This window comes from Salvelinus alpinus, chromosome 27 (genome assembly GCF_045679555.1).
Source record: "Salvelinus alpinus chromosome 27, SLU_Salpinus.1, whole genome shotgun sequence".
NCBI lineage: Eukaryota > Metazoa > Chordata > Actinopteri > Salmoniformes > Salmonidae > Salvelinus > Salvelinus alpinus.
In genome coordinates, this window is record NC_092112.1 from 28,711,077 (window position 1) to 28,734,227 (window position 23,151).

A 23,151-nucleotide genomic window follows, 5' to 3' on the forward strand; every position below is an offset into this window, starting at 1 on the left:
ATAAAGATATATGAATGAGTGGTGGTACAGAACGGCATGGCAAGATGCAGTAGATGGTATAGAGTACGGTATATACATATGAGATGAGTACTGTAGGGTATGTAAACATAAAGTGGCATAGTTTAAAGTGGCTAGTGGTACATGTATTACATAAAGATGGCAAGATGCAGTAGATGATATAGAGTACAGTATATACATATGAGATGGGTAATGTAGGGTATGTAAACATTATATTAAGTGGCATTGTTTAAAGTGGCTAGTGGTACATTTTTACATAATTTCCATCAATTCCCATTTTTAAAGTGGCTGGAGTTGAGTCAGTATGTTGGCAGCGGTCTGTGAGAGATGGAATGCATTATTACACCCAGTCAACCACACATCATAAAATGACACAAATATCCAACAGCCATTTGTGGCCAAATACAGTACCTACATTCTTTTGTTTGGATATACTTGATTAATGGATTCACATCAGTGAAATAATGTGCCGTTTTGTTTTAGGGCCATCTACTTGTATACAAAGTCATGATATTCACCATAATTAAGATAAAAAACAATTAGACTAAAAAGCTAGACACTCTTCATCCAGAGAGCTTCATATAAGTAGGGTAGCACTGGCAGCACAATATCCTATCAGGCAAAGGATAAATTCAAAGTCAGACATACCCCTTGTTGAAGTGAGGACACATACAGAGATAGGGCAATAGGCTATCTGAGGCTGGAGTGCAGATTACATGAACAGAAAAACATACATTTGTTGACATGACAAGCTGGTTGTAATGCCGCACTGGCACTTCTGTAGCGCTCTCCTGTAATTGACCTTCACAGTCAAACCCCAGATGGTCTGTGAGAGATGGAATGCATTATTACACCCTGCCAGCCAATTTAGCACTTTGGAGACTGGTGTTTGATAGCACTAAAAACACATCCTTAGTCGCAACCACACAGATGCCATCAGCAATGCCATAATAAGCAAAGCAAGTAAACCATATGCTGAAATGAAGGTAAAAGTGACAGGAAACATGAAATGATGTGCTGCATTTGAATGGTGAAGTATACAAACAATACATCCTCTATTACTTTCTAAAAGGTAAACTACTCTAACACTGAAAATAAACATTTCTCTTCGCAGCTTTACTGCATTATCAGGAGTTAGTGTGTATGGATGCGCTGAAGCTGTGAGCTTACTGCATTACATGGAGCATCAGGGTACTTCTCGCCTCTGTTGTGCATAGCGTCCTGGTGCATTACAGCCATGGTGTAAATTGATTTCTCGTGTTGCCACCGCTGGTGCCAGTGGGGGAGAAGAAGCACCATGTTGAGTGACTCACAACATATTTGGGTCAATCAATATCAAGAGCAGGACCAGCTCAGAATACAGTCCCTAGAGTGGTGTCCTTTAGCTCTCCCAAGTAAATGTCAGCGTACACCAGGGCGCCTCACTCAGTCCAGGAAGTATCAGGTGGTGTAGTGAAAAATATCAACCATGAAGTAAACAAGACATTTCCATGCCTGATGATTTTAAATGTATCCCATTTTGTGGTGAATAGATTACTAACTTAAACACCTACAATCTGTGAGGAACCTACACTCCGTCAACCGAAACCTCCCAAGACAGAAAAAGCTAAATCTTTGACTTTTGGTATTTTTGCTAAAATATTGCTACGTGCTATTGCCAGTTAAATATTGTTGTTCAGTGATTATTGATGATGGTGTGGTAGAAGATATGGTTACTGTAGCTATTGCATGCGTCGTTCAGAGATTTCATAATCAATTACAAATTCACAGCTATAGACTGCAGGGAGCTTCATATATGTAACGGCTCTCTTTCGGTGAGTGAGTAGACCAAGGCGCAGCGGGTGATGAATACATAATGACTTTATTTTAAGACGAAGACAGACACGAAATACACTTGACTAAATAAACAAAATAACAAAACGAACTAGACAGACCTAAACTACGAACTTACATGAAACGAAGAACACATGAACAGGAACGACCGAAACGAGACAGTACCGTGTGGTGCAACAAACAGACACAGCGACAATCACCCACAAACAAACAGTGAGAACAACCTACCTTAATATGACTCTCAATTAGAGGAAAACGCAAAACACCTGCCTCTAATTAAGAGCCATACCAGGCAACCCAAAACCAACATAGAAACGGAAAACATAGACTGCCCACCCAAAACTCACGCCCTGACCATCACACACATACAAAACAACAGAAAACAGGTCAGGAACGTGACAATATAGCTGCCACTCCAAATTAAATCAAGCACTGGTGAGTGTGTCAATTGAAAAGAAGGGTAACTTTCATCCTCGAACAGCAGGCTACCATTAGAAACAGACACAGCATTCTCTTGAAATAATGACACTCATTCAATCTAATAAAATGAGAATCGCAGGACAGGGAAAAGAAGGACAATGCATTCTTCTAAGAGGTACAGGGGTATTGTCATGCTGGTATAAAGGATTTTGGAGACAGGCGCAGGAATACACAATAGGGGTTTTTAATACACCCAAAACAAACACATATACAAAAACACTGGGCTCTACCCAAACAAAAGAGAGAGAACAAACCTTGTTGAACGCCATGGGACAATACCCGTAATACAAAATATACAGTTGAAGTCGGAAGTTTACATACACTTAGGTTGGAGTCATTAAAACTTGTTTGTCAACCACTCCACAAATGTATTGTTAACAAACTATAGTTTTGGCAAGTCGGTTAGGACATCTACTTTGTGCATGACACAAGTCATTTTTCCAACAATTGTTTACAGACAGAATATTTCACTTATAATTCACTGTATCACAATTCCTGTGGGTCAGAAATTTACATACACTAAGTTGACTGTGCATTTAAACAGCTTGGAAAATTCCAGAAAATGATGTCATGGCTTTAGAAGCTTCTGATAGGCTAATTTACATAATCTGAGTCAATTGGAGCTGTATCTGTGGATGTATTTCAAGGCCTACCTTCAAACTCAGTGCCTCTTTGCTTGACATCATAGGAAAATCAAAAGAAATCAGCCAAGACCTCAGAAAGAATTGTAGACCTCCAGAAGTCTGGTTCATCCTTGGGAGCAATTTCCAAACGCCTGAAGGTACCACTTTCATCTGTACAAACAATAGTACGCAAGTATAAACACCATGGGACCACGCAGCCGTCATACCGCTCAGGAAGGAGACGCATTCTGTCTCCTAGAGATGAAGGTACTTTGGTGCGAAAAGTGCAAATCAATCCCAGAACAACAGCAAAGGACTTTGCGAAGATGCTGGAGGAAACAGGTACAAAAGTATCTATATCCACAGTAAAACGAGTCCTATATCAACTTAACCTGAAAGGCCGCTCAGCACGGAAGAAGCCACTGCTCCAAAACCGCCATAAAAAAGCCAGACTACGGTTGCACATGGGGACAAAGAATTTTTGGAGAAATGTCCTCTGGTCTGATGAAACAAAATAAAACTCTTTGGCCATAATGACCATTGTTATGTTTGGAGGGAAAAGGGGGAGCTTGCAAGCCGAAGAACACCATCCCGACCGTGAAGCACGGGGGTGGCAGCATCATGTTGTGGGGGTGCTTTGTTGCAGGAGGGACTGGTGCACTTCACAAAATAGATGACATCATCAGGGAGAAAATTACGTGGATATATTGAAGCAACATCTCAAGACATCAGTTAGGAAGTTAAAGCTTGGTCGCAAATGGGTGTTCCAAAAGAACAATGACTCCAAGCATACTTTCAAAGTTGTGTAAAAATGGCTTATGGACAACAAAGTCAAGGTATTGGAGTGGCCATCACAAAGCCCTGACCTCAATCCCATAGAAAATGTGTGGGCAGAACTGGTAATGCGTGTGCGTGCAAGGAGGCCTACAAACCTGACTCAGTTACACCAGCTCTGTCAGGAGGAATGGGCCAAAATTCACCCAACTTATTGTGGGAAGCTTGTGGAAGGCTACCCGAAATGTTTGACCGAAGTTAAACAATTTAAAGGCAATGCTACCAAATACTAATTGAATTTATGTAAACTTCTGACCCACTGGGAATGTGATGAAAGAAATTAAAGCTGAAATAAATCATTCTCTCTACTATTATTCTGACATTTCACATTTTTTAAATAAAGTGGTGATCCTAACTGACCTAAAACAGGGAATTTTTACCAGGATTAATTGTCAGGAATTGTGATAAACTGAGTTTAAAAGTATTTGGCTCAGGTGTATGTAAACTTCCGACTTCAACTGTATATAGCATGCATCATAACAGCTGCACCAACGCATAGGTACACCACCAACGGACATGGGAACAATAACCGACAAAGACAGAGGGAACAGAGGGCACATATATAACATACTAATCAGGGGAAATGGGAACCAGGTGTGTGTAATCAGACAAGACAGTCTGGGGTTGATGATAATAAATCCCGTTCAGTGAAGACTAGAAAGCCGGTGACGTAGACCTCCAGAACTGGGAAACAGAATGAGCATCAGTTCCGGGGGGATCCGTGACAGGTATAACACAGGCACAGTATAACATTGAATTGGTTCAGATGAGGGTCGTCTCAGAGTGCTCAGCTTCAGATGGATGTTCTTCTCTCTTATCTCTGAAAGGCCCCTTCACAAAAAACAATATATTTCAAATTAAACATATATAGCAAGTGAAGGGGTCACTGTTTCTATTTTATGATTTACTTTTTTCAAAATGGTGGATGTTCTGTTTAGTATGCAGGTTGACATTTATTGTCATGAGTCTTGCCCTAGAGACAGAACTGAGTGATTTCCCCTTAGATAGTCCAGATGCATATTCAAAAGTGGGTATATTGTAAAAATTCATGCATTTTGATCTTAATTTAAGATCAGGTTAAGCATTAGGGTTTGCAGTGTGGTTAAGGTTAGGGTTAAGGTTAGGTTTAGGTTTAAAATCAGATTTTATAACTTTGTGGCTGTTCCAGATAGTGACAGCCATGTAGAGTTGCCTCCAGAACAAGATTCATGACTGAAAAACGATGACCTGCGTTTAGAATGTCCAACTCCCTAAAGAAAAGTAATACATTGTTTGTTGCCCCTGACTCAAACACACGACACAGCTCCCTTGGGCTTATGGTCGATTACATAACTCAACTACTGTATTTTATGTTAATATAATATTCAAGGTCCAGTTACAGTTAGACTAGACATGAATTTGGGAAATGAACTGAGATCTGAAAATGTACAACTTTGTTCAATGGATGTGATGGATCAATATGAAGATATTGACAACCACCAAACCAATAACTTAATAAATGAAGACTTCTGTGTGAAAGTTACATATTTCAACAACAAAAAAAATTGAATTTCCCGCGTTGCCTTTTCAGCGGAATGTTGTGGGGGGGGGTTCCGCTAGCGGAACGTGTGTCCTAGAAAGGTTAAAGCAGATAGGGAGTACGCACTTTTCATAAGTCTATGAATTTATTGTGAGGTGTGGCAGCACTTCATTAATAGTATTGAATGGCTACTGAAGATGTTACAGGTATCGTACTTTTAAAACACTGCCAGTATGGTGTGTCAATGAGTTCATCTTTGCTCAGACACGCGTTCTGTCAAGTTGAAAAAGTGGACCTGGAAAAACACAGCACCTTCTAAGCATTTAATTTTGTCTATTTTATACCCCTGTTTAATGTGGTGCAGATCAATTATATGCTGCAGGTGTTCGGATAACAGAACCTTAATTATTTCTACTAACTGCCCTAGCATGATATTCTTTCATTGTTGACTTGGAGAGTAAGTCATCTGCGGTCCCTCTGATAATGATGTAAAAAGTAATAGGGAATTATAGTTGTAGTAATATCCAAAGAGAATAATATTGAGACAGCAGCAGGTCTAAAGAAGAATTAATATGACACGATAGGTGTAGATCTATGTTTTAAAAAGCTGGTCTGGTAATCTCGGTTGTTCAGATGAAGATGGTACTGTATGTTTGATCAAATTTAGGGAACTACCGTGACAGAACATAGCCACTGGGCACACACTGGTTGAATCAATGTTGTTTCCATATCATTTAAAGGAAATGATGACGAACCAATGTGAAATAGACTTTGAATTGATGTCTGAGCCCAGAGGTATTCTGTTTGTGAATACAAATGCCATCTCCAAGGAGACATTTTCCCTGTTTGAAATGACGATACAGGATACTGTAGATATTTACTTTCAATGGTGGTTGTCAATTTCAATTGTGAAAACCATGCAGCCTGCCATGCAGCTCTTTACACACTACAAGTTGTATGGTTGCCCAGCAGCATAGGAAGATGAAAGCTGAAGCCAGACAACTTCCATCTGGCGCCACCAGACAAGTCCACGGCACGTGTCTCTCTCCTGCTCAGTAAAAAGTACTGGGGCCAGCACAGAGCCCAGCGGTACCCCTGGCCAACACCCGTGATCCAGACACCCATCTCTCACACTCCCTGGGAGAACCTGGACACTGCCACAGCTCCACAGCTTCCAACACCTGGTCAAACTGCATGGCCTCTCTGCAGGGAGTCCCAGCCTGGATTTCCTGAAATGTTTATATTTATTCTGGGTTAAAGGACTGTCTTGAAATGTTTCCCAGAATTTAGTCATTGTACAGGCTTGTGTTGATTATCTGTGTTTCAGTGTTCTTACTGCAGTGGGGAGTCAAGTTGATGGTTTTGTGCAGTAGGCTACTTATAATTGCATTGGAAGCTGGTAACCACTGGGAAAACATATTTCCACATGCTCTTTATACATATTGTAGGCATGTGTGTATTATGGATGAAGCAATAGCAGTTTCTCTCAAACATTTGACTGGGCTCTGACAAAATAGAGACTGAAAAATCAGGTCAGGAAAAACTTGAGCTCAACTTAACAGAAATGTTATATTTAGTGTATGAATCTAATAGTGGCTGCATCAAACATTGCCAGCTGGATGCTACTGAAGAAAGACCGTTGTATTAAGCATAAATATTGAGAGTAAGAAAAGAGTGAGGCATTAAACCAAAGATATAGCTACAGATGTAGGATCTTCATTTGATCACTGTTTTGTTGATGAAAAATGTCCTGTACAGCAGGAAATGCAAACTTGTAGTGTATTCAACGTTTAAAAAGGCTTCTAAAGTTTGTAATTTCCACTTCAAAATGTCAGACTTGATTTGCCCTAACGCAAAATGTACCAACCCATACAAAAAATATCCATTATAATCCACATAATAATTCACCTTTCCTGTTGCTGCAGGATTATTTTCCAGCTGTAGCAAACTGGCTCAAATTAAGATCCTACATCTATAAGTATTTATTCTTAGAATGTTTTAAGAGCCAGTGAGTCTTAAATTCCGAGAGTGGATTATTTTTTCAGGACAAAGGCCTTTTGTTCCAGGTCACACTGAGAGCTGCTGATGCTAGCATAGCCCCTCATGTCCTAACTGGAAGATGGAAAGTGATTTGTGTTGGGGTGGAGGACTCCCAATGTTTGCACAAGACTGTCAGGACATCAACATGGTTGTTTGTCAGACTGTTTTTACATGTGGAGATGACCTCTTACGACTTGATCCTAATTTGGAAAATGTGCTGCACTAACTGTTGGTTCAAACCCAGTTTCAAATGCCTTACAGTGTATTACTTATTGGTATCCCATTGTGATCACTCTGCTTTGATATGGACACTTATCAGTGCGGTCATGAAAATTAAGACATAAGAATCAAGACTTCAGGAATCAAGACTTGGTTTTATTCACTGCATTAATCCAAGTAAAACATTTGGACACTTGACTTTAAACAGATGACCACTACATCTTGTGTTTTCTGAATTTCATGTTAACCAGACACTTGGTCCAAAGGGATGTCATCATTAACAGGAACGAGAGTTTCTGATCTCACATATCCCCTCAGAGCTACAGTGGGATGATCACAGGAATTTCCAACAGGATATGCAAGATTATACTGGTATTATTACAGTCTGTTCACAAGGGTGATATCAGCAGGAGAATTTAATCCATGTTCTGTATTCAATTTAAAGTACAACTCCCTATCTTTCTCTCTCTATCTCTCTTTCTAGCTCTCTCTCTCTCCAGTGCAATCCCTCTTCACCAGTCGTGAATCGTTATCTTCATTCTGACAACTCAGCTTGAATTAAGCTCACCCATTCTCATCAGCATGCCCCCTCTTGAGAAGGACATTAAGTGCTATATCCCTTGTATGACAGGTCTTGAGGATTGATTTTTATGCCCTATGAAGGCAGTATCTCTTTCATATCAGTCAGGAGCTGATTCCAAAGTTCAATTTTCAGTAACAAGAGATACTGAGAGAAGATCATGTCTCAGACTGACAGAATCATTCCAGTGCTGTCAAGAAACTTATGGGAATGAAATTGAAATTCTCCCAAACACAAAACTACTCAAAAACTCAAGACATAGACATAGACATTGGACCCAAAAATATAAGAATTTGAGAACTATGACTTCATCCAGACTATTTCTATCATCATTCAACCAGATATACAATTTTCTAAACATCTCCATAAATATATTTGCTACGAAGGACCAGAACCGCTATACTAACTGTAAAATCATTGGAAAATAAAGCACCCATATCACTGCATCAGGGCACCAATTACCTCCAACACTTTACAACTTGTCACCCTGTCACCATACATTTTTCAAACCCTCCTTTCCCCAGTGCAAAATGTATAGCATATGATGTGCTTCATTGACCAACCCCTGTAAAATGTTTATGCAATGTCATGTGAATGGCATACTCATGTATTTTTAAATTAGCTAGTTTGCAAACGAGAATCATTTAGGAGATATCCATATTATGCACTCAGGGAAGCATGCCGAAAATATATAGCCAGACATATGTATGATGGGAAAGATTGATGATAAGACTTGATAGCGGAAGATCGATACATCTTTAAAGATAAAGCCAAACAAATTCTATAATCATATTGCATGGCTTTGAACAGGTTGTATAGACATTATTTTATAAGATAGACTTTCTTTAATAAGAGTTTGCGAAATATATATCTTTACCACAGGCTTTCATTTTTCTTTATATAGACAGACACAGGACATGCCAAGCCAATGATAATTTAATATTTCACTATCAGAACTTTTGCAAGGCTTTGCAACTATAAATTACTACAACCAAATGAGCCAAGGCATCGCTGCCCTGAAACCCTTTCTCCCACAAGCCACTGCGGCCACCTGCAGATGCTCTCACACAATCAGTTCGAACACAGCAAAGATAAATCAACTGCCAAAGATCCATTGATGTCAGGAAAATAAATTGCCCTTGCCTGCGTTTTCAGGGAAAACTAATTTTCCTCACCCCGGTAATAAACTACATGGTAGTTTGGCCTCGCTGGAAGCTTGCCCATCAGACCCAGAGCTGTGTACCTCATTTGTCTTGACAAATGGATATATTCAATAACAGGCCGCGCTCTTTAACCTGGAGATAGTGTGCAGACTGCTGCTAGGTGCTCTCTATGCTAATAAAAGTACCAATGTCTTGTTTGATTGCTTCCTTCCATCGTCAATTATTTGCCCCTCTCCTTTCCTCTCACCTGGAGTGAAGGTTTGACTGAATGCATGGATGACTTGCCAATTACTCCACATTAATCACAGAGAACCCATCGAACCAATGGGGATATGGAGGCCATTCCGAATGTCTTCTGGAGTAACTTGATTGGCTCCCCACAGTAATTCAGTCACCATGCTGCCTTGCAGCAGGAATCCTATAAGAATATGAAGAATCGTAATAAACACCAAATTAAGGAATAGGCGGTGGGCCGTAGCAAGCTGTCTGCTTTAGCTTTCGAGATGATCGATCTCTGTCGAGGGAGGAACTGCTTTTTACATATTGTGTATATTTATTTCTTCTGAACACAGTTCCGTTTGTTGCCAATGCCAATTCTTAAAAATGTTTTCAAAATACTTACTTTTATGGTCGCTAGCTGGACAGACAAATGCTGCCAAGTGCTAAACTGTAAACTAATCAAAACTCATGTACTATCCATGCTACCATCTCTGCTGATCACGTCTGCCAATCATGTTATCCAGCACCTAAGGTAGTAGACAGCTGGTAGACAGTTGGTGACTACAAATATCTATAGGTCAAGTAGTGTAAAGCTAATACAGTCATCAAGGCAGGACAGGACCAACTCATTTCCTTCTAACAAATAATAAATGCCCCATTATCGCTGTCAGTAGGATGATTGCAGAGCACCCTGCCTCAGACTGCCAGGATGTTCATTTTCTAGCTCACAAACTACATTCCTTTGCTGATTTATTTTATTCATTTTTGTCTCTCAATTTTGTCTCACATGATCTAATCAGCTATGCTGTGTCCTGCTCCCAGAGATCAACCAAGTGCTATTCACCGAGCATGGGCTGATTCACTCACCTGTGAGGAGAACCATGCTATTGCAGTGTGAACTAGCCCTGCTGTCACTGTTTAGACATTGGGACCACATATGCATTTGCCTGTTGTCTTTTCTTTATGGGTTTTGTCTTACACAGTCTAGTGCATTTTAGAGTTGAAGAACATCCACTACAGATAGATGGGCTTGTTTGAACATCTTTATTCATTGTCTCTCACTTTTGTCTTCCATTATCTTTTCACCAAGTCCTGCAGTTTGAACTAACCTTGCCGTCACTATTTAAACATTGAGACCACATACTGTAAGCATTTGCCTGATGTCTTTTCTTTGTGGATTTTGTCTTACAAAGTCTAGTGCAGGGATCATCACCTAGATTCAGCCAAATCTTTTCTTGAGTGGATGGTCGGGGGGCCGGAACATAATAACAAATAATTTGTAGACTGTAAACTGACCGCAAAAAAGGGAAAGGGGGATACCTAGTCAGTTGTACAACTGAATGCCTTCAACTGAAATGTGTCTTCCTCTGAATCAGAGAGGTGCGGGGGGCTGCCTAAGCACAAATAGATATATTTGACCAAACATAATCATCTGAAACCTTGCTTACATTTGTATACGATTACGTGTCTCTCTATTATGCTTGGGAATACATGGTAACAGATTTCCAAAATGAAAATCACTTGGAGCTGATTTCCTGGGGGGTTTTACAGTTTTTATGTCCAACAATTAAATTAAATGAAAAAATATATATATATTTTATTTTATTTTTTTACTTGGGGGGCCAAATAAAACCACACCAGGGCCAAATTTGGCTTGCAGGCCGCCTATTGGGGAACCCTAGTGCATTTTAGAGTTGAAGAACATCAACTACAGATACCCGTGCTTGTTTGAGCATCTCGAAGACTAAATTCAATGTAGAATCAGTTTCACAAGTGACAAACAGATTATTTTACAATTATAACATCTCAGTGGTGAGAATGCTATTGTCCCTGTCAGGAGCCGAGGCTTTTGCCATAGAGGGTAGAGTTCTCGTCTCTGGACCGCACAAGCTTTAGATTGAATTCTGCTAAGGCACTACATCGGTCAGGTACATTGGTGACCATGGTGGAATCCTTTCGATCCTATACGAGAGAAGTGGGAATACTGAAGTATGGGTTCTACAGTCTCCATCAGAGGCCCAGGCATTTGGCATAGATGGTAATGCTCTCATTTCTGGACTGCAACATTGATATACACATAGTGTATAAAACATGCTCTTTCCATGACATATACTGACCAGGTGAATCCAGGTGAAAGCTATGATCCCTTCTTGATGTCACATGTTAAATCCACTTCAATCAGTGTAGATGAAGGATAGGAGACAGTTTAAAGAAGGATTTTTAAGCCTTGAGACAATTGAGATATGAATTGTGTATGTGTGCCATTCAGTGGGTGAATGGGCAAGACAAAATATTTAAGTGCCTTTGAACAGGGTATGGTAGTAGGTGCCAGGTGCACCGGTTTGAGTGTGCCAAGAACTGCAACGCTGCTGGGTTTTTCACGCTAAACAGTTCCCTGTGGAACACTTTTGACACCTTGTAGAGGTGCCCTGACGAAACCACTTGCCCACACAACGTCATACACGCTGTCTGCCATCTGCCCAGTGCAGTTGAAACTGGGATTGTTAGCGATAGCATGGAAGGTATGCCCAAAGACAGTACAGTATGAAGATTGGCAGAAACTGCTTCTCCAATAGAAATCCCTGATCACACTCGTAGGAGATGTCATGGCGACGTTGGCTAGCTAAGCAAAATGCGCAGAAATACATAATCGGGTCAAATCGTAGTCTCGCACCGAACTGTGCATGTGCAGGCCTTCAAATCAAAGGCACAAAGGAAAATGTGTCCGTTTGTCACTAGGTTGGACTAATAACATGTTCAACTACTTAAGACATTAACTTGAATCCAGGTAGTGCCTTTAGATTTTGAGAAAATTAACAACTAAGGAAGAATTTCACACTTCTCTCATTGACTTCTCAAAACCCAAACCCAGCCGGGTCTGCTTTGTCTGTTTCAGAAGCGTTACCGGAAGTCTTGTGATGTTGTGCCTCTGGCTTTAGAAACTCTGTGGTATGCCTTTCATTTTCTAGGCAATTCAGGGCCAAATGAATTCAATAGGCTGCAAGATGTAAATTCTCTGTAGGTCTACAGTACGGATGCATTGGCCTCGTTTATTTTTCCGATGCAGTATCATACGTTCATATACTTTCTCTCATGTGGAGGACAGACAATAAATAGAAGCATGTGAGTTCTGAAATGAGAGGATATTTGTTAATTTCATAATTAAATTAATTTACAATCTAATTCTACAGTCTTCAATGAACACAGCTTGATTTCGTAAGCATGCACACATATCGAATAAATATGATTTCCTATCTTGTTGCTCCAAAGTGACAGTTTGGGTGGAGTAAAATCTGTTAAAGATGTAGAATCTTAATTAGATCACTCTTTTGTTGCTGCAAATTTTCCTGCACGGCAATTCAAACTTGTAGTGTATTTGAGTTTTAAAAAGGCTTCTAAAGTTTGTAATTTCCACTTTGAAATGTCAGACTTAATTTGCCCTAATGAAAAATGTATCAACCCTTACAAAAATGTCCATTAATTATAATCCATGTAATAATTCACATGTCCTGTTGCTGCAGGATTATTTTCATACTGTAGCAAACTGGCTCAAATTAAGATCCTACATCTGTATGGTGGTTGATTCTGTTATAATGTCACTGTCTCTCCACACTATAAACCATTTCTCCTTTGTCTCTGCTGGGAGAGCATTGTTAAAGTAGACACTCTCTCTGTATGTTAACACACACACACGAGCACGCGCAGACACGCATGGCGCGCGCGCACACACACACACACACACACACACACACACACACACAGACTTCTCATCCATGGAACATTATGTATCTTTCTGAAAACAATACGATATGAAACCATCTTCCATCCACCAAATCAAGGAAGAGAACTTGAACTTGACCTTACTGGTGGGAGGAGGACGTTCTTAGGCTTAACTCCACATCTTCTTGTGCTCGTAAGTTTAAAGTCTTGCATAGAATTCATTTCACCAAGATGAAACTTAGTAAGTTTTTCCCAGACACAAATGATACATGTGACAGATGCTCAGTGTCCACCGCTGATCACACTCATATGTTCTACTCAACCTAAGCTATTGGAGTATTAATCATCCTTTTTTACTACTCCATCCAAAGTTCTCGATATCAACCTGCAGCCTTCTCCTTTGATAGCTACATTTGGAGATCCATCTGTGCTGCCCACTCTTATCAAAAGTAAAGCAGTTGTTTGTTGTAGCGTTTGCTTCACTCACAGATTTTATATTTAATTGGAAATCCTCCAAACCAACCACAGTATCATCTACAATTCTTTTCTGAGGTCTTGGCTGATTTCTTTTGATTTTCCCATGATGTCAAGCAAAGAGGCACTGAGTTTGAAGGTAGGCCTTGAAATACATCCACAGGTACACATCCAATTGACTCAAATTATGTCAATTAGCCTATCAGAAGCTTCTGAAAGCCATGACATCATTTTCTGGAATTTTCCAAGCTGTTTAAACGCACATTCAACTTAGTGTATGTGAACTTCTGACCCACTGGAATTGTGATACAGTGAATTATAAGTGAAATATTCTGTAAACAATTGTTGGAAAAATTACTTGTGTCATGCACAAAGTAGATGTCCTAACCGACTTGCCAAAACTATAGTTTGTTAACAAGAAATTTGTGGAGTGGTTGAAAAACACGTTTTAATGACTCCAACCTAAGTGTATGTAAACTTCCGACTTCAACTGTATATTTGCACGTACAGTTTGTCAATAATTGTAAATTGTTTCCCCTAAAATGTCCATTGAGGAAAAAAATATTTCTGAAAATGATTTCACTCAGGCTTTATGGGTTGTTGTCTTGTGATTGTATGGTGTGACTAACACATTGGTCACCAATGTCAGCATTATCTCTTTGCCATAAAACACATCAGCAGGGAACAGATGAAATCACCTAAATACAACAGCTTCCTGGCATGGCCTCTTCAACCTCAATATCACTTCCAGGACTGTTTCCACTGTTTATTCTCTCTAATCCAAAAAATGTATGCATCTCATGCCCTGCCACTAACTAATTTCTATATCAGAATGTATTGATCCTTTTCTTGCAGTTGCAGCTATGAATAATTTACAAGACAGTGACAAACAGTCTGCAGTGGCGTCAGATGGATGCACTGCTGGTTGGCTAAGGCTGGCGGGGGATAGGGATGGGATGTACTACCATTTCTATAAATGCAAACACAGCAAACAGGGAGCGAAGGGAAAAATGCAGAGTTGTGCTGAAAGTGACGAGGTTCAGCCCCTCACAGGCAGCAAATAATTTAATTGCAAGGGATATGTCATTACTTTGTCTGTGGTTTTTCCTCACACACTTTCAAAGACAAGGGAACTAATTGGTTCATTATTCTGAAAGGAGCCCTGTCATCCTTTCCCCAGTCTAAAGTCTCCCCAACCCCTGGCTGCCTGTCTGTGTGACCGATAGGCATAAGTAGTGTCATTAGAGTAAGAGCAATGTCTGTCAGGCTGAGATTTAAGGCCCACCTCTTCGCTGGACCTCCCCAGGTATCCCATTAGAAACGCATCTCTAAGGCAATGTGCTGACCCAATGAAGTCATGATCAACATGCACAAAGACCTATAATGGCACTCCTCAGATGGTCTGTCCGTCTCAGTGTGGCAGAAGACATTCTGTGAGTTGTATGCTCTGCTGTGCAGCCGTGCTACAGTACATCGCCTGAATTAAGCTTGTTACCTGAGCAATAAGATCATGTCATGAATTTAAGATAGGAAATACATATATTTGTAGCTGGATAATGAAGAATCAGTAAGTTATAACCCTTACTTGACACCTGGTTCGAGTAACCTTGTTAAACGTTCAACTAAAATGAGAATCAGAAAGTCATGTGAAAAGTTCAACCAACCCTTAATAATTAAGTAGTTGCTAAAAAGCTTCCCTCTTTTATCTGCTGCCTACATTAATGATTGATTCAGCGGTGCAGACAATAGACTGGAGATGCATTATGTCTTGGCAGAAGAAAGTATAGATTTTAGCCAACAGAGTGTCTATTAGATATGGAATATAACACAGACCAGAGACTCCACCATAGGAGGTTGGTGGCACCTTCATTTGATACGAGCCCGTGTGGTAATGGCTGGAGCGGAATCAGTGAAATGGTATCAAATACATCAAATACTTGGTTTCCTTGTGTTTGATGCCATTCCATTCGCTGCGTTCCAGCCATTATTATTAGCCGCCCTCCCCTCAGCAGCCTCCACTGGACTCCACGTTAACAAAACCCTGATTGCATTCTTGAACTGAAATTTGAGTGAAATATAAACAAGACAAAGAGGTTATGGAAACTCCCCCTAACTTATTGGAACAATATTTTGGCCAGGAAATTTTACTGAGTCTAGTTACAATAAAACTGTTACTACCGAGAATGTATCTTGCTGTATGTTAGCTCCACTTAGCAGTCCATTGTAGTCCTTTCTCTTTGTTCAACCCATCATTTGTTGCATGCCAAACAACACAAAAGTTCGGTTCCATGTTTCTTTTTTTTTTCTCCATCTCTTTGGGTCAAAGGCACGATTTGCTAACCTTTGGAATATTCGGGAAGCCCTCACTGTCATATATGATTAAGTGTCTCTCCCCGAGGTATATTTACATTTAACGTGAGTCAGCGCTTTCCTGATGCACCATCGCCCTGAATGGAGGAAATCAAATGCCATGCATCTCTGAGGGACATTAATCAGCCTGTCTAATTTGGTGTGCCCCCCACTGGGACCCTAGAGCCACAGGCTCAGCACTTGCTAATGTCCATGGAAGGTGAGGAAATGTAAACAGTCTTTTTATGGGGCACATCAGATTCAGCATGCCAGGCCTGGGCTGGGCTTTTCAGGAGCTGGATTACTGAACAAAGAAAAATGTTCCCCTAGAGGTGTTACTTTCACTGAGCAATGTGTTTTTGCTTGCTTTCTGCTGTCCTCTGTTTTCTGGCTGCCCTTTAAAAGTAGGAGGAGATTTAAAGTTTGGGTTGTCTGACAAGTGTGTGGTGAAGTGGGAAGATGTATCGTGACGAGTCATGTAATAGAGACAAATGGACATTGTCTGAGGGCACCAGTGTGTCTCTCAAGATTTAGGCCACTGGCTGATTCTACACATTGATTTTTATATAATTATCAGCGAAGACAATTATTTCAAATGAACAATGATCAGATTTGGTCTTCATTAGCAAATATGAGGTGTCAGGTCAGACTCATGCACTAAATAGTGTTCATCCACAGATTTACCCACTAAACACCCGTGTGACATTTCATCCTCATCTCTTCACTGGAACAACTTGTTTCTCTCCTGTGTTCTAGGCTGGATAGCAAATGGATGTCTAAACATAGTGTTTCCTGTTTATGAAAACATTACACTATAATACAGGTATAGTGGTTTGGAGTTAAACTGCATTGCATGCTTTGCTAAGGTACTGTTTGAGCTTCAGATTTGACAGTCCTGCAGTTTTTCATGTGCATGTAGTGTCTAATGAAAGGTGCAGAACCTTAGGGATGGACTAAAATACTTCAAACTGGAGCAAACAAACGTTATCATTATACAATGGACAGGACATTTAAGTCTGGGGAGGAATTTCTCTGAGGAAGGAGGATTTGAAACACAAAAAGATTTAGTATTTGCAAACATAGCACTTTTATTTGCTCCACTTAATATGCAAAACTGTTATCTCTGAGTAATTTAAGCAAACACATGATTACACAATGAACTGTTTATATGAATATGTTCTAGGAGCAAATAAAATAGGATATCTCTGCATAGAGTGCATTCCTAGCTGGGTAGTCATACTGGAGGGATTCTATATGTAGTTGTGTTCCATTTAAAGATTTGCTAGACATTGCATTGTATTTGACAGACAGAAAAACTCTGCTGACGTCTTACAAACATGAGGTGTGGAGCAACAAAAGCTAAATAAAGACGAGTTTCAGTCAGAGGACACAACAGTCCTACTCCAACATAAAACTATATAAGCAAATACATAAAACTTTAAAGCCATTTTGTCTCTGCCAGAAACTTCCCATTAAATGATCCCTATTATGTTCCCTGTGTAGGGCCTAATAGGTTTGAGCAGCATTTGGGTTGTTATCTAAATTATGGCCATGTGTCCCTGCATTAAACTCAGGACTAATTGACTTACTCTCCATTCTAATTCACACAGGGTCTCCTGAGAGTAATATAACAACCCATTAGCTAGCCAAATCACTGCTGGGTACGGGATGGCAACATTTAGTCCAGATGAGGGATGCACTGTATCCCCTGTTCAAGTGGGGAATGATGTTCTCCCTCTGCAATAGCTGCCACATAGTGTATTGAGTATTGTGAAAAATAAGACCACAAGAGCAGCGCAGAGCGAGGGGCAAGGGCTTGATTCACAGACGTGTCAGTAAAACTACAACCATGCCAAAACCAATCTGGCCGCCTTCTTCAGGTCAATGACTACTGAAGGCAAATGTATTTTTTCTTCTCTAGTCCTCCACACCGTAGATGGACTAAATAATGATATCTCAGAACTCTTCTTCTGTTATAGTCATGAAGAGAAACACTCTAGAGAATGAGAGATAAAAATACATTTGGTTAAAAATGCATTTGAAATATGCAAGCATACGTACCACATTGAACAAAGACCATTGTGAACTTATTTTATCTATATTTTGAACTTGAACTTATTTAATCTATAGCTATCTTGTATCCATGCCAAACAAAGCCAATTTAATTATTTTATTTTCAGTTCAGTTGAATAGTACTGTTCATCAGAGGCTTTCACCTCTCTCTCTTCTCATTCGATGCCAATCTATTCTTGGCAGGTGTCTCTAAGCTAGTCCTCTTGCTGAAATACATGTCTGTCAATCACGTTGGCTGATAATGCAACCTCGTATGAGTCACTTTGGGTATATAGGCTACACTCTTCCAAAAAGGTTCCTAATGGGTTCTTCAGCTGTCCCCATAGGATAACCTTTTTTGGTTCCACGGAGAACCCTTTTTGGTTTCATGTAGAACCTTTTTGGGTTCCATGTAGAATCCTCTGTGGAAAGGGTCCTACATGGAACTTAAAGGGTTTTTACCTGGAACCAAAAAGGGTTCTTCAAAGGGTTCTCCTATGGGGACAGCTAAAGAAACATTTTAGGTCCTAGATAGCACCCTTTTTCTAAGAGTGTACAAGTGAACTCCTGAAGCCATCTAAGAGGACACAGTAGATATCTGTCCCCTTCTGATGCAGTTTTAGACAATAAAGTAAAGTTAGGTCTTCACCAGAGAAAAAGTCGTTGATATAGGCTACAACTGAATTCCTGATAAAGTTTAAAAGGAGACAGTAGAATGGATGTTTGTTCCTCACCAGAGAAGATGTCGTTAAGGTTCTCAAGTTCCTCCTGGACCCTGAGGAGAAGAATGTCCAGTAGGATCTCCTGAAGATGCTCCACCTCCACCCCCATCCTCTCCAACTGGTGTTCACCCATCCTCAGCAGAGCTCGGCCTGGGGAGGGACAGAGCAAGAAGGCAAGAGAGGTGGTGAGGGGAGGCTACTATAGATGGAAGCAAAATGATGCCAGTCAAATAAGTCAAATAAGGCTGGTAGCATGGATTTCAAATTGAATGGATTTCATATGACATGATGAACTTGAATTATGTGTCAAATTCCATTCCTAAATTAACTTGAATTCAAATGCACTTAGCCCACGGTGGGCAAAACTTCTGTCCCAGGATCTAAGCCTTAGGACACACGGTTTTATTACTCATACAACAGTTGTTTTTACTGCATGTTTTTGACAAGGTTTTACTGATGCAACATTACAACAGTACTGACACTGTGAATGAGCTGTGTGGTTTGTAGAGGGTTAACAGTAACTGGGAAGATGAATGTTCCATGTCATTATGTGGGGTCCAGAACTCTCTGCAGGCATCCGTTACTTATACAGTACAGGGCTGAAGTAAGCCTGGGATAAAATATCACATATATTCACTTTTTTTAATAATAATAGCAGTCTATTAATGATAACTGATGTACATGAATATACTGTAGGTTGTTTTGTACTAAGGCAAGATTTGGTAAGTAGAAGAGCTACTGAAGATAGCTACCAGATATGTCATGCTTGAAGATGGCTAGTTGGAGGACACTCTTTTGGTAGGGGTACTGCTCCTTGACCCAATCAAACACATCCACCATGGTCCAGAGGGAGACCCTTTTGGGGAGGCTTATTCTGGCGTTATTATCTGGGCTGCACTGTATATGTCAGGGAAGGAGAAAGTCATAAGTATCTAGTATACATCTGAGACTATGCATCCCTTACTTATATACATTTCTCAAAAAGTAGCAATGACAATTTGAAGTTGATTAATTATGCAATATCTTTGGAAAAAAGCAGAATACTGCAGTCGTTAATGTTATGAGATGGTTGCTTTTGTATGTCAACTTCATTATAGTACTATTTCCTCAGCCATATCCCTGGGGTTAGGCCAGTAACTTTTATAGAGCTGCATCAATGTTTATTTGGCCTTTACATGCTGTGGGGCACTGTCTTGTTTTTGCCATGTTGGAAATATAGGAATGTTTTACTGATTTAATGAAGAGACTAATCTATGATGTTGGCAGGAACGAGCTCCCATATGAGTAATTACTGGACAGCCAGACAAGACAGTGAGAAACCTTTCATTAAGAGGACAGGAAAAGCAGGAAACCTCTCCGCTTGTATATTAGTAAATATTCTACTTGTCTTTTCCTACTAGTGCTGTCTTTGCTGATAACTTAATTACTACAACTGATATGTCGTTGTCTCACCTAGCTATCTTGAGATGAATGCACTAAATGTAAGTTGCTCTGGATGAGAGCATCTGCTAAATGACTAAAATGTAAATGTCCGTTTTTACTGCCTATGCAAAGAAAGATGTAAACACTGTATGAAATGTTGCAGTAGGATCTGTTCCCAAGAGCTAGGGGCTGTGGGATTAGACTTTGACATCTGTACACAAACCACACCACAACATCATGTATGAAACATAATCTCATCAGAGAAACACCTTTATCAGTCTTGCTGCTTTCCAGAAGAATTGCATCACCATCTTCCTGATCAAACCCACATGAAACCACATACTCTGACCCAGTGCATTTCTGACTGGTGTGTGTAATTCAATGTTTTGTGTGATTCAAAGATGAAGTTGAGAGTATTCAATTCCTTACAATACATCCTGGATTAATCACATGACACTGGAGAGACAGGATCTAAGCAGTGAAAAAGACATACTGTGCATATTGACCATTACTCCCTACCCCAAATCTCCCCTTGGGCAGAGAGTTCCCTTCTGTTTGTTTTCACAAACTCTTGGAGACCACGGACCGGACGGAGTATGAGGCAACAAGGTTTAGAGTAAATGTCACTGAGGTTTAAGACTCAGACCTAATCAAATATTACATCAAAGTTTTAGAGTAAAGTGCTGCGGGCCTAGAATGTTCTAGGAAAAAGGTTCAACAAACATTGTATGGTGCGTGGAATAAAGATAGAACGAGACAGCAAGATAAAAGGGAAGGAAAAGGAGAGAGGAAGTTGATAAATCTCTCTGAGAGGAGGTCATCATAGTAAAGTGCATAGGTGCACCTTGCTCAGCTAATAAATCAAACTTGCCAAGTAATTTAACATACCTTCAACAGCTGTTGTTTGCAGGCCTACTTATGATTTGCTGGACCTGGGTAAACAATAAGTGTACAGTATATCTTATAGTCAGAAACATGGGCCCAACGTGACAAATACACCATCTTGTGGTGATATACAATACCACAGAACATACTAACTTCCCATATTCTAGTACTCATGGTCATTTCAATGACATTATACTGTATAACCTTTAAAATTCTACACAGGTATACATTGAATTAATGATATAACTTTATTCCAGGTATGGTTGTAATTTTGATTAAAATTTTGCTGCACACCATACTGTATGCTAGTCAGTACAGTAATAGTAGCCTATTACATTCACAGGAAGTGTACTGCACTGAGGGAAATCTGTTGATAAAGACAGACAAAGGGACAGAAAACGGTTGAAACTAATCGGTAGCCTATTCTATTGTAACTATGTATTTACTAGTACTAATACTATAAACTCTACTGTAAATGCTACCACGTCGCATTTGTAAGTAACGTTAAGCCTAGCGCATGTACGGCAAACTTTTGTAGTCCTTGTTATTTCCTGCCTTCGTATTATTCACTTATATGCGCTAGACTTGACATTCATGATAGTAAAAGTAACGTTAATAGTTATTGTAGTGTTTAATCAAGTACAGTTAATCGTTTTATCGGTAGTCATATCAGCCTCTTACCTGTCCCATTGTGCCCAACCCTTCCTGTCTCTGAGTCAGCCAAGCCAGCGTGCTGCGATGGCTGTGGACTAGTGCTGGTTCGGTGCACAGCTGTCTGGAGGAATAACCACTACTCGAGGGCTCCCTCATGTGGAAGGAACTCTTCCTAAAAGGTGATCTTGGACCACAGCCATTATCATCCAAATAAAATCATATTTCATGCAGAGGAAATAAAGGTATTTCATGACGACCATGCTTCATTTAGGCTATGTATCTACTCGGCCTACAGAGTCATGTTTACAGCACAAACATAAAGACATGAACATTAGGCTATTTTATTTTATTTTTATTTTTTATTTCACCTTTATTTAACCAGGTAGGCTAGTTGAGAACAAGTTCTCATTTGCAACTGCGACCTGGCCAAGATAAAGCATAGCAGTGTGAACAGACAACACAGAGTTACACATGGAGTAAACAATAAACAAGTCAATGACATGGTAGAAAAAAAAGAGAATCTATATACAATGTGTGCAAAAGGCATGAGGTAGGCAATAAATCGAATAATTACAATTTAGCAGATTAACACTGGAGTGATAAATCATCAGATGATCATGTGCAAGAAGAGATACTGGTGTGCAAAAGAGCAGAAAAGTAAATAAATAAAAGCAGTATGGGGGGTGAGGTAGGTAAATTGGGTGGGTAGTTTACAGATGGACTATGTACAGCTGCAGCGATCGGTTAGCTGCTCGGATAGCAGATTTTTAAAGTTGTTGAGGGAGATAAAAGTCTCCAACTTCAGAGATTTTTGCAATTCGTTCCAGTCGCAGGCAGCAGAGAACTGGAAGGAAAGGCGTCCAAATGAGGTTTTGGCTTTAGGGATGATCAGTGAGATACACCTGCTGGAGCGCGTGCTGCGGGTGGGTGTAGCCATCGTGACCAGTGAACTGAGATAAGGCGGCACTTTACCTAGCATAGCCTTGTAGATGACCTGGAGCCAGTGGGTCTGACGACGAACATGTAGCGAGGGCCAGCCGACTAGGGCATACAGGTCGCAGTGGTGGGTCGTATAAGGTGCTTTAGTAACAAAACGAATGGCACTGTGATAAACTGCATCCAGTTTGCTGAGTAGAGTATTGGAAGCTATTTTGTAGATGACATCGCCGAAGTCAAGGATCGGTAGGATAGTCAGTTTATCTCTTTTGAGGGCTTTCAAAAAGAATAGTTCATTATTTTTCTTCAGAAATGATAGACCTATCCAGTTGCTATTTTAACATGTAAATCTTGGTGGGGCAAAAAAAAAAAAAAAAAGTTTTTTAATGCATGCCAGCAAACCCATTAC

General features: G+C 40.1%; 1 protein-coding gene across 2 annotated transcripts; it reads right to left on the reverse strand.

The window, feature by feature from the left end:
* Nucleotides 1-4,487: 4,487 nt before the first annotated feature.
* On the reverse strand, nucleotides 4,488-21,953 carry LOC139556312 (sterile alpha motif domain-containing protein 12-like). 2 transcript variants are annotated; one of them, XM_071370132.1, is made up of 5 exons: nucleotides 21,834-21,953; nucleotides 21,156-21,199; nucleotides 19,598-19,742; nucleotides 18,858-18,995; nucleotides 4,488-4,619 (listed from the first exon to the last, which is right to left on the reverse strand). In XM_071370132.1, the coding sequence occupies exons 3-5, from the start codon at nucleotides 19,683-19,685 to the stop codon at nucleotides 4,603-4,605; spliced, it is 243 nt and encodes an 80-aa protein (XP_071226233.1). In that variant the 5' UTR covers nucleotides 19,686-19,742; nucleotides 21,156-21,199; nucleotides 21,834-21,953; the 3' UTR covers nucleotides 4,488-4,602. The 2 variants fall into 2 exon arrangements, with proteins under 2 accessions (XP_071226233.1, XP_071226231.1); XM_071370130.1 differs by lacking the exon at nucleotides 4,488-4,619 and adding an exon at nucleotides 17,135-18,067.
* Nucleotides 21,954-23,151: the final 1,198 nt, after the last annotated feature.